The sequence below is a fragment of the Lampetra planeri genome, chromosome 28 (genome assembly GCF_965212315.1).
Source record: "Lampetra planeri chromosome 28, kcLamPlan1.2.h2, whole genome shotgun sequence".
Taxonomy (NCBI): Eukaryota; Metazoa; Chordata; class Hyperoartia; order Petromyzontiformes; family Petromyzontidae; genus Lampetra; species Lampetra planeri.
In genome coordinates this window covers 9,954,676-9,967,247 of record NC_136134.1, presented here as the reverse complement: position 1 = coordinate 9,967,247, position 12,572 = coordinate 9,954,676, and the positions used below count along the sequence as shown (strand labels likewise).

General features: G+C 48.2%; 1 protein-coding gene across 1 annotated transcript in view; it reads right to left on the bottom strand.

Annotated features, from left to right (window-relative positions):
* Window positions 1-12,572, bottom strand: part of LOC144728418 (putative G-protein coupled receptor 162) — a 45,051-nt gene that overhangs the window by 5,132 nt on the left and 27,347 nt on the right. Inside the window, exons 3-4 of the mRNA XM_078607848.1 lie at window positions 8,180-8,369; window positions 760-920 (exon numbers count right to left, since the gene is read on the bottom strand). Of these exons, the coding sequence (XP_078463974.1) occupies window positions 760-920; window positions 8,180-8,369 (351 nt within the window). The remainder of the gene's footprint in view (window positions 1-759; window positions 921-8,179; window positions 8,370-12,572) is intronic.

Below are 12,572 nucleotides of genomic sequence, written 5' to 3'. Positions count from 1 at the left end.
ATCGGTGAGTGCGGGATCGTTAATCAGCCTGACTGCTTGATGTTTAATTCGCATTGGAATTTTATCTGTTCCTTTGAGTGAGTAGGACATAAAAGTGGGTTAAGTACAGACGGGTTTGCTTGTTTGATATTTGCCCGGGTGATATATATTGTAGTGATGTCATCAAGGGAAACAGACATTTTCAATCTAGATTTGAAGTTTTATTTATTTTATTTTATACCTTACATGACTTTACCGAAAGATCCAAAGAATTTCGACATTTTCAGTGGGACGTTGATGAGTCAACACATTCTGTACCACCTTCTCCTTGGCAGACCAGGGGACAAGCACCACAACAGTGACTTGCGCACAAACACGTCCACGTCTCCGAGCACCTCGTGCCCTCTTTTAGCCCCGCCCCCCCCTCCCGATACGTTCCATTCATTGGCTACCACATTCTGATAAGCTCCCCCCCTCTCCTCCCCTCCCCCTTAATTTGTATTTAAGGGCTTGCATCTTGAATCCCTGCCTCACTTGATGCAGCAAATCTGGCTGTGACGGTCCCACCTGATGACGGAGACTTGTGTTGCCTCCGAAACGTCGTGATTTTAATTTTATTTTTATTAATTAAATTTTTTACCTACGTGACTTTACCGAAAGAACTAAGAGCATGGTAAGGGAGTTTCGCAACATTTGTGGTCATCCACCAGTGCTGCATTACAGGCGTACATAGCCACCCTTCTCCCGGCTATGAATGTTTCACGGCTCTGCCAGAGGTACCTGGAGGAAGTGCTTGCCTTCCACGAGCAACTGGTGCAGGTCACGCAGCTGGTACCCCTCCAGCGGTATGCGGTTGAGAGCGATGTTCTCTTTGCTGGGGCTCAGCTCGACATCGCCCTCGGCCGGCAAATCACGAACGCATCCCCCGTTGGTCTTCATGCCTGTCGATATACACACACACATCGATGCAACGGAGAGGCGAGCGTTGCCATCATGCAGCATAACGTCGCATATCCGTCCATCGCAAACCTGACCTGTAAACCAGCAACTGTGGAGGCGCGGGTTTGCTGGATCACACAAATGTCGAGACGCTCCTTTACTGTGGGCGTCAAGGTGCCATGCGCTGGTTTGACAGAAGGCAGTACGGAACAAAATACGGACCCCCACATTTTCTACCTGTGTGGGATAGTGCGTTGCCCCCTTGCGCGCGTGCGTTTGCTACTGGTGCTCCGTTTCCTTCCCACATGTAAACACTCGTGAATTGGCCGATAACACCTTCGTATGTTGGGGAACTGTAGAGCTTGGGCAACTGTTGGTATCGCCGGCTCACCCCGTGGATGTCGCTTTTTCTCCCCCGATTGCGATTCGTCGCGCCTCTTCGCCGTGCTCTCTCGTTGTCGAGAGTGAGCGCATCCTGTGCGGTGCCGCGCTCCGAGTTTAATTCATCATCATCATTAAAAGATCCAACGCTGTGATTAGCAGGTCAGGCTACCTCCTGTGTGCAATCGGGCCGGGTTGTCAGCTGTTCATATGATGGAGCCTTCTGCGGATGCCACTGTGCAATAGAATTACGGTTGCGGCAGTCACATGGCTGTGAATGTGGCATTGTTATCGTACGGTACAACTTTGCATATACGCAACCATCACATATCTTGCCTGACCAATTAGCCGTCTATACCGAGTGTGGTATAGTATTTTTGTATGCCTGGTGTAATTAGTCTCTGTATGTAAAGGTGCAACCCTGCAGTTGCTTGCTTGTGGCACTGTTGGTGGAAGGACCTCCAATAGAGGGAGCTCTGGAGCGTATTTTTGGCCTACTCTTTCACTCTGGCCAGTCGACTGACTGGTGTTTCCATTGTTTGCATACTGCTGGATGGTCGGAGGAAAAATGGGGTGTTAATAAACTTGCATCGTCGATTCAACAACCTTGCCAGGAAATCGATCGGGCGACCTCGATTGCAAGTCCCATGCGCTCACCGTTACGTCATCGATGTGACCTTTTCAGACAGTAATGTATTCCTAATCATCCGCCTCGAAAGCACAGTGTAGCATGTTCCCATGTGTAAAGCAGCGTTAATTATTTATTTCCAGTACCTCATTTGTACGTGGCGTGTATCTGTAATTATCTACAGATGTTCACATTTCTGACCTTTCACATATCCGTCTCCGGCGAGTGGGTGCTGTGAGGTTGCGTACATTAGTGCTCGACTATTACTGCTGTGTTCTCTGGGCGTACGCATGTTGAACCTCTAGTAAGCAGTGTATAGCCTGGATAGTTGAAAAGCATAAAACAAACTTAATGCTCATGTAATAAAATGGCTGATAACATGAAATATATATTTTTTCCCACCTTAGGTTTTGTGCAGTCATTGTTTATGGACAACACAAAGTGTTAATTCCCCATCGTTGTGGAGAAAGTTCATAACAATACTTTATTGCTGTTGCCAAGTTTCTGTTGTGTAACCAGATCTAAACAAAAGGTGTGGGTGTTTACCCTTGCCAAAATAAACTCACAAAATGCATAATGTCACCTTACCATTCTTTCATCAGCCATATGGTCTTATTTAATATATATACTTTAGCTCCTTAGTATTAGTTAGACTTGTACCTTTAGTATAGTTTGACTTGTAAACCACTTATTTAAGATTTAAGATTCCTAAATGGTGAATGTATGCACCTTCCGGCCAAAGTTAATTCCTTGTCTGTGCGAACTTTCATGGCGAATAAAACCCTTTCTGATTCTGATTTTGATTCTGAGTGTATTTTGGCAGTATTGGTTCGATGTAATCAAACCCTGATACGGATTTTGACAGTGTCTCCATCAGCAGAGTCAGGCTTGTGGTGAACCAATGCTGGTGAACTGGCTGATGTTTATAGGCAAGGACCCTTTCTGTTAGATATGGGTCCTAGTTTGATTGAAAGGTTTTGTGACTGCAGGGATTCATATTCTTGGTTCTGTCGGTAAAGTCACGTAGAAGGGAAACAATAAAATAAATAAATATTATCTATAAAACAAAATTATCACGACGTTTCGATTGCAACACAAGCAATCATCATCAGGTGTTTTCAAATCTTCTTGCTGTGGTTTTCACACCTGATGATGATTGCTTGTGTTGCAATCGAAACGTCGTGAGAATGTTATTGTTTTATATTTTAATTTTATTGTTTCCCTTCTACGTGACTTTACCGAAAGAACCAAGAATATATATGGGTCCTAGTTTGAGGGATGTGAGCTTAAATGGAAAGCACACCTCGGTCGATCGATACATTGTGACGGGCCAGACTTTGAAGGCAGCCTTTGTGATGAATATTGTTTGTTTGGTGGCTGAAGGGACATCCTCTGGATTCTAGATTTGAAGTTTTCGTGACGCCAAGGATCCATACTCTTTGGTTCTTTCGGTAAAGTCACGTCGGTGAAAAATAAAAAAAAATCGTTCATCGCTCGTCCCTCACTGCTCCGTGTTTAGCCGCCTTCTTCAAAGCCGGGATGCATGAGAAATGATGAAGACCAATTTATTTATTTTTTGTTAAAGACAAACTGGCATTGTTAGACGACGCGGCCAACCCAGTAACGCTGAGTATCACTGTCCTTCGTGCAGAATTATGCCCGTAGACCGGCCTGAGGATCCTCTGTCCTCCGCTGGTCTCTTTCTCTGTTCGCCCCTTCCTTGTTGGACATCGCCTAGCATCGCTGTTCTTTGCCTTCCGCTGGGCCTTTCCCAAAGAATCTCCTATCGATCACCTCCTTCCACTCATTCCCTCTCACCACCACATGTCTAATCACCTCCTTCAGGTCATTCCCTCTTACTATTACCGCCTAATTACATCATTCAGCTTATTCCCTTTCACTGCTGCCTGCCCAATCCAGCTTTCCTTCCTCCTCCTGATCGATTGAGTGAGTCCACATTCTCCCACCTGATGCAGAATCTTCAGATCCCGGAGCTAAGCTGGTAGAGCCTGGGTAGTGATTGGATGAAGCAGATGTTGCAGACTGTGCAGCTACCTTTTGAGCAGCAGAAGCAGAAGGCAGTAAGTACAACACATTTCATCGTTGTGCTAGTCTTCTACACTTCCACATCTGCTCCCCACCTTCACCAATCCGCACTGACCAACGTGGAGAAGTATGGTCAAGTAACACCCACCCCTCCCCCCCATTACTTGCACCACATGGGGAAGTCTTCATGCAGCAGTGGATTGACGAAGGCCTGTTGCACGTACGTGGGTCAACAAACCCACTTGCTGCACTGACTTTCACTCAGTGGTGGCTCGATGTGAGCGGTCAGTAGGGCCGGGCACTGCTCGACAAAATGCATAATAATACTAATACTTATTCTTGGTTCTTTCGGTACAGTCACGTAGAAGGGAAATAATAAAATAAAATAAAAATATTACTTTATTATTTCCCTTCTACGTGACTTTACCGAAAGAACAAAGAATATGAATCCCTGCAGTCACGAAAGCTTTAAATCAAAATTGAATACTAATACTTGCTTGCTCATGAAGATTAAAAACTGCGTATGCCATCTCCCACCCCATGCTTCCCTTGCCGACCCTCACCGCAGGGATCTGTGCCTCCACCAATATATTTACCCACCAACCATCACTGCAGCTGCAGGAACCACCTTATCTTGCGTGCGTGCACAATGCGCGCACACACAGCCGAAGCGACTCCCAACAACATCTAAGTCTCAGGCTTTACACGCGTGAGTCACTGGCAATGTGCAGCCACGCGCGCCACGTGACGCCGAGCTGACACCCGCTCGCTCGTCTCTATTGAAGGACGTGTCTGGGTCAAAGTGCGGCCACCGGCCACTGCAGACGCAGCGTATCGATCGAGCGGCTGAGCAGCAGTCTAGACACGCAGTCAGCCCCCAGGGCACCACTCTGTGGACCCATTTGCCAGCGGGGGGCTGGGGGGGGGGGGCGGAGGGGGGCGAGGGGACCGACGGGGGGCGGACGAACTTGCAATCCAGAGCTTTTGTGCGTGCAATGCGCACATGTCTGTGTGTTGTTTAATCTTGTCCAGAAGCCAGAGAATGCTCGTGCTGTTCGATCTGCTGGGTGGCACGTGGCTCGCCACCTTGCAAGCCGGGCCTCTCTCACACGCGCGATCTCCACGCCACCCACAGACTCGCAGTGTGGGGATCATACGCCAAGACGGCACCACGTAGCGACGTGCCTCCTCCCACGCCAACCCCTTGGGTCCCTCTTGAAAAAAAACCTCTCAAACGGGGGTCTTTTCCAAGGGGGTCCCTCCTAGCAAAGCCCCCAAGCACGCAGCCCCCCCTCCTCTTCTATCCCCAAATGTCGACAGTAAAATTCGATCTGATAGAGCTGCCGTGGTGTCATGGTCAGCTCAGCTGGACGTGCAATCCAAAGGATGCCAGTTCTCAGCGCTCTCTTGGCGTGGCAGTTGAGAACAACGGGGACAGTCTTCTTAAACCGCCTCACTTCTGATAATTGTAAAAAAAACAACTATCATATTTTTTACTGGCAAATGAGGTTCCAATGGCGCCTCACTTCTGTTCACGCTTACGGTGACTTTCAGACCGCATTCCATTCTCCTTCTCTCCCCCCTCCTCTGCTCCGAGCATAGATGGACTCGTCCCTCTGAACAACCGCCAGTCGCTGTCCGTGGTGCTGACGATAAGAAAAAAACGCCACTTTTTAAAAAAAAAAATTCTTGCTGTGGTTTTCACACCTGACGATGATTGCTTGTGTTGCAATCGAAACGTCGTGGGAATGTTATAATGTTTAATTTTTATTATTGTATTATTTCCCTTCTACGTGACTTTAGCAAAAGAATACGCCTCACTTCTGTCCACCGAGCACTATGAATGGGTACACCATGTGTAAGTTGATTGGCAGGTCACTCGTGATGGGAGGCATTGTGGGTACTCCCACCTTGTCCACGATGTCTGGCCAACATTTGAAGAGTAGGCCAAATACCCTTCCATCAGCAGTTCCCTGGGCAAGTAATTGGATAGGCTATAGCTTTCACAGTCAATTGCCATATTTGTTATTCAGTGTACTGCTTTCTCTAATGACGTTACAAAATTAACTTAGTCTGCCCCTTCAATCCAGCTAATTAATTTTGTCTCAATCAGCCGAGCTTTGTACTTTGGAGAGCAGTTCTCGTCCCCATCACTCATGATGATTCTCATCCAATCGGTGAATATTGACTGCCATAAAAACAAATAAAACACTCGCTGCTGAACAATTTTTCATTACTCATTTCGTTAACAACATTGGCGCTGCTATGTTACGTTTGCGTTTAATTACTGATGAGCCCGTACCCTTAGCGAGAACACCCCCCCCCCCCTCCCCGCTGCTCTTTAACGCGATCGACTGTGAGTGAAACCCACGCTGTACTCGTGGCTAGGCCTCGGCAAGGTAAGGTAGAAGTGTAAAAACAACGAGCCTACCTTTACCCTACCTTTTACCTTACCACAATACAATCACTCTACCCTACCTTTTACCCTTTAGCAGGTAAGGTAAAAGGTAAAAAGCAACGAGCCTACCTTTTACCCTACCCTTTACCTTACCACAATACAATCACTCTACCCTACCTTTAACCCTTTAGCAGGTAAGGTAAAAGGTAAAAAGCAACGAGCTACCTTTACCCTACCTTTTACCCTTACCCCTTGGCATGTCGACACCTTTACCCTTTACCTTTACCCTTTTACCCGGTAAAAAGGGTACAATTACCTTACCTTGCCGAGGCCTACTCGTAGCTTTGGCGGTCGGGCCATTTGCTCGAGGTGCCTGCGACCCCACGGGGGCAGACGTCACTCGCAGCGAGCCGCCGGTGTTGTTTCTAATCCGGGAGGATGCGGCAAACCGGTCGGCCAAATTCGTACACGCGAGCATCGCTGCTCGGATAAACCCTGGCGCCTTCTGCACTTTTAACCAGCCGTGGTGACATTCCAACTGGCGCCTACGTTCCCAATTGGCGGTGTTGACCCAACATCCTCCGATGCTGAAAAGTGTACCTGCGAATTACTCGGCTGGGATTACACGTGGCAACGTCGCCACCCCCCCCCCACCCCCCAACTGCAAAAACTTGTCAGGACCCTGCTGAAAAAGCGTCTTTGACTCAATGAACAATAATAGCAAAAAACACAATGTGAAGTCACAAAACCACTGGCAGATGTCCATGCACGTTTTTTTGTTCTACACTTCCACCTGACCGCCTTCTCTGCAACCGTGCAAACGAACGAGTGGTTTAGCAAATGTCTAATGGGTGAAGCCATATCAGCTGGCTAGACTGATTTAACTGTGTCTTAGGCTGGCCATTTATTACCATTAAGAGCCTATAGACATTATACTCTGCTTAAATATGTAATAAAAGACTTGACCACGATATCTGGCTCAGTGTCCTTTATTCGGTCCGTACTGCGTTCCCACACGGCTGTCTCTCTTATTCTCTCTGTGCTGGTTCCGATGTCACTCCAGTCCACATCAGCAGCCCCGCTGCTGTTCTTGTCGCTCTTGCAGCCCCACAGCAGCTCCGCTGCTGTACTCTCACACAGCTCCCTTGGCTGTTCCTGCTGCAGCTCTGACAGCCTCGTGCTGTCTCGCCTTCTCGTTGCTCCTGCGACTCTTGGCAGCCACCTCGCTGCCCCTCACACACAGCCTTACTGCCTATCTCTGTCTGCAGCTTTACACCTCCCAGTAGCTCCCTACTGTTCCCAGGGTTGGCTCCCGCTTCTGACGGTGCCCCCTCGGCTCGTACGCCCGCGTGGCCCCACACCTTTCCATTCACACCCCGACTGCCTTCTCCTTCCGGTTTATCCGCTTAAGGACCCCCTACCTTTCACCCACGTCACCTGGCTCCGCCTCCTCGTGACGTCACATCCGGAAGGTCGCTTTCGCCCGCATTACAAATATTTGACGGGAATCTTGCGTTTATCCCTGCAGTCACGAAAGCTTTAAATCAAAATCTTGTGTTTGTCACTGGTGTCACCAGCGGCGTAGCATGGTTGCCATAGGTCCTGGCGCAAGGAATGAAATGGGGCCCCTTGTCTAAATTTGCCCACTCGTTGTAGCCCAGAAACTCGGCTACGATTGCCCCCTATCCTGATTTTACCAGGATCGCCCGCTGTTTGTGGTAACTGCCATCGATCCATTGATGAGTGGATGGATAGATATCTGAATGGATCGATGTATGACCCACGGATAGCCACCGTCACCCACCCACCGTCATCGAGATCCTCGGCAGCCATGAGGGTGGCACAATGCTCCCAGATGGTGGGGCAGTCGGCACGGTAGCGCTCGCATGCGCACAGGAACAGCGGCAGCAGCAGCGTCTGCACCACGGAGCACCAGAGCAGCGCCAGCACCATCCAGAAGGACTGCGCGTCGTAGCGCAGGCTCACGAAGCTGATCACCTGCGTGTGTGTGTGTCAGAGGGGAGAGGAGCGCACGGGTTGTTAGCGGGGACGCTATCACATTTCTGGGATATTCATCTTCTTGGTTCTTTCGGTAAAGTCACGTAGAAGGGAAATAATAAAATAATAAAAATTTAACATAATAAAATAATTTATCACGACGTTTCGGCTACAACGCAAGCAGCCGTCCTCAGGTGAAGAATGAAACACCACCAAGCTTGGAGCGTATATTTAAGCTGGGTTGGAGGGGGAAGAAGAGCGCCTTGACAAAATCGAAATTTCTTGGAGACTCAACCGGGACCTCTGGTCGATGAACTGGCTGCACCGCCCACTTCACAGGTCACGGGCCGCCCCCTGCCTGCGTAATGAGTCGAGCGTGACGCTCGGCAATTTTAAACCGGGGACAAAATGGGATAGTCACAAATAGGAGCAGAGATGACCGTTCTGACACCGGGATTGTCTCAGCCAAACCAGGACATTTGGGAGCTTTGACCTTAAGTTGAGCCCTGTACAAATGAGGGGAGGGATGCCCTAGATACAGAGGAGGGAGACAGAGAGAAAGAGACAGGCTTTCACGTTAGCCCAGATGGGCATGGTGGTTATACACACAAAAACTAAGACAAAGATCCCCCCCCCACTCTTGCACATGGTATTGGTGTACACACAGAATAAAGATAAGATAAGGCGCAGGTGCTGTTGTATTGGGGGGTACAAGCTCTGTGCATTCACGAGGCTGGGATGACCTTTTCACACAGAGCCCCACCGTGCCACCCGATGGGATGCTTGGAGCTGTCGGCATTCGCTGAAAAAAAAAATCTCCTTGCTCGGAAAGCTCCTGGCCAGAAGCCAGGGCCACTACGAGCGACGAAGTCACAGTCTGTTGTGTCACAATGCACAGAGCAGACAGAGAGGGCAGTGGCTGAGAAACACCGTAAACCAATAACAATGAAAACAAACAATTCGTCCAGAGTAACTGGTAACATTTACATGGAAATGTATGAGGATTATGTGATTTTTTTAAATTTAAACGCTGTTACACAGGTAATTGAGGAAATGTTCCTCTGAAATATGTTTTTATTTCAAACAGAACATTTCCCAAACTCGATTTCAAGCTTTCGTGACTGCAGGAATTACTCTTACGATTCTTTCGGTAAAGTCACGTAGAAAGAAAATAAATTAAATAATAGAATATGACGTATCGATTGCAACACAAGCAGTCGTCATCATAAGGCGTTGCGTCTCTCTGTGTCTCTGTTGTGTGTCTCTCTTTGTGTGTCTCTGTGTTGTCTCTCTCTGCTTGTGTGTATGTCTGTGTGTCTCTCTCTGTGTCTGTGTTGTCTCTCTCTGATTGTGTCTCTCTCTGTGTGTCTCTCTCTGTGTGTCTCTGTGTTGTCTCTCTCTGCTTGTGTGTATGTCTGTTTGTCTCTCTCTGTGTCTGTGTTGTCTCTATCTGCTTGTGTCTCTCTCTGTGTGTCTCTCTCTGTGTGTCTCTGTGTTGTCTCTCTCTGCTTGTGTGTCTGTCTGCGTGTCTCCGTGTCTGTGTTTTGTCTCTCTCTCAAATTTAACAATCTTTGGAAGAACGTAATCAACCAGATAGGGTGCTGACTGTTGTGTTAGCCGACTCTCTGTGTTGGATTGCATTATATTTCTAAGTTCACTAGGTTTTTTTCTACCTGATGACGATTGCTTGTGTTGCAATCGAAACGTCGTATTCTATTAATTAATTTATTTTCTTTCTACGCGACTTTACCAAAAGAACCAGAGTAATACCATTTCCCCTTCACTTTATTCCAATTGTGCTCTCGGCGTTACGCCACGAGATGAAGAATCTCTTCAGGTGTCTCGAGGAGCAGCGCATCCCTTCGTTTTGGAGACGTGGATATCCCAGAGCTAACACTTCAGACCTGTTCAAGTTACGAATGGTTCACGCAGCAATGACCAGCACGTGTCTCCAATGGCCCTGCATAACGAGAGTAATGTTCATCACGTTCTGATTGTGCTCATGATGGAACATTTAAATTACACGCTAACTCACGAGCAGTGAGTCGGTGGCCAATAGCTCCGTAGATTGATGATTAAACGAACGCTAAATATGGCTTGTCAGTACTACACGTAGCGTGGCAACAGTAATTAATGATCACATTACCAAATAATTGGTCACTTTTGCATTCGTGATACAACTAATAACCACCAGCCACCATTCGCTCCCAGGACACCTCCAATTTTCTCAGCGTGACTCTGCCCCTGCATAGAGATCTGTAGGCCAAAGCGGCCTCAACTCACTCCCATAAGAGATGCCTTAGCTCAAGCGAGCTCGTTCAATCTCACAGAGATCACGTGGCTCGCACAAACTCATTCACACTCGTAGAAATGCGCGTTAGCGTGAGAAAATAACTGGTCAGCGCGCATCTGCAATCTAAGCGCTAACGACTGGGGATGCACCTTTCTCAGTACGGCTGGCAGCTGCTTGCATACACATGCTTGTGTACACGCCGTGCACAAGACGTGTCCACACCGTCAAGCGACGTGTACAAGCGACGTGTACGCGGACGGCGCACGCGGATTGCACGCGCAGATGTTTGCCCGCGTCCCATCGTTCCCGAGAGGAAGACAAAGCCTGGATTGTCTGGAAGGATTAATGAGGCGAGTTGTGAATCCACACGACGCCTCTGGATTTTGGCACTCCCGTGTAAACACACACACACACGCGCACCCCTAAAAAAAAATGGGTTAGGCCACGTGGTAGCTTTATGCCTGTCATTAACCCTTGACCACCCGAAAAGATTGTCACGCTTACAAGATTGTCACGGTTATTTACACAATGCCAATGTATCGATCAAATTCTGGCCGATGAAGCTCCTCCCCACCGGTGGCTTAAGATAAAACAATTGGCCAGGGAAACACATGTTCTAATTATACGCACGCTTGGCAAACATCATCTGTGAGCGTTGACGCAGGTATACCGGCAAAGCGCGCGATATTTGTCGATGCTGACGCCGGATTGATTGAATTTGCCACTGAGATGCATTTTTTATTTAACACGCCTTATCTGAGCATACTGGGTGGAGTGGGAATGGTGGGGGGGGGGGGTAAGTTGTCGGACTACCCTGGTGACCTGTGACCTGGTGACTTCATGACCTGGTGACTTGGTGACCTGGTGACCTGGTGACTTGGTGACTTGGTGACCTGGTGACCTCGTGACTTGGTGACCTCGTGACCTGGTGACCTGGTGACTTGGTGACCTGGTGACTTGGTGACCTCGTGACCTGGTGACCTGGTGACTTGGTGACCTGGTGACCCGGTGACCTGGTGACCTGGTGACTTGGTGACCTGGTGACCTGGTCATGGCTCGCATTAGCTTCGAGTGATCTCTGAACCGGCCCCCCACCTCTGCCAGCCCACACTGGCCAGCGTAATGAAGTGGACAAAAAGGTATGTTTATGATTATCCAAGCCCGCTCGGACAACGAGTTTCTCTTGCGTTACATTCCAATAGGCTCTTATCGCGTTTTAGTCAGAATCGGAAGTAGAATATGTATTCATACTGGAGGAATGCAATGAGCTATAAAGCTCGTTCTCACAGATGTCCAGTCATCACCGACACACGAGAGGTTTGGATCTTGCTTGCGATGTGTGGCCAGTTGTTACGCGATGAGTTTGGAGCGCCTGGATAAAAACCCCACACACAGCCCACTAGAAGAACTGTCTCTCAAGCTGTGCACGCGTGGGGAGTCAGAAAACACCCTACATGCACTGCTTCCGGCAGGCAGCTCACCACCTTACAAGCGGGCCTCTCATGAACACAATCTCTGCGCCATCCACAGGCCGCTTGGAGGTCAAGGGGGAAATGTGTGCGCTTTTTTTACACGCTTTTATTTAACTCACTCTGTCTGTTGTTGTCGTTGTTGTTTTCGTAGTTGTATCCTCAAATCTTGTAACTCAATTTTAACCCACTTCCCAATGTGGTATCGACTGCAAACTTGGTATACTTATGTCATACTTATGACAATACAATATTCTGTCATAAAAAAAGGTTTTTAATACATTCATTTTTACATGTTATGTCCACGCTCAACTGACGTTGGCTGTAAATCACCACGGCCCCTTACGTTATGGCAAGCTTTGCGACCACTTCCTGGAGTCTTGGAGTTCTGCCATTACGAGTAGGGTACATTTAATTAAAGTGTGTTTAAATAAACTGTAT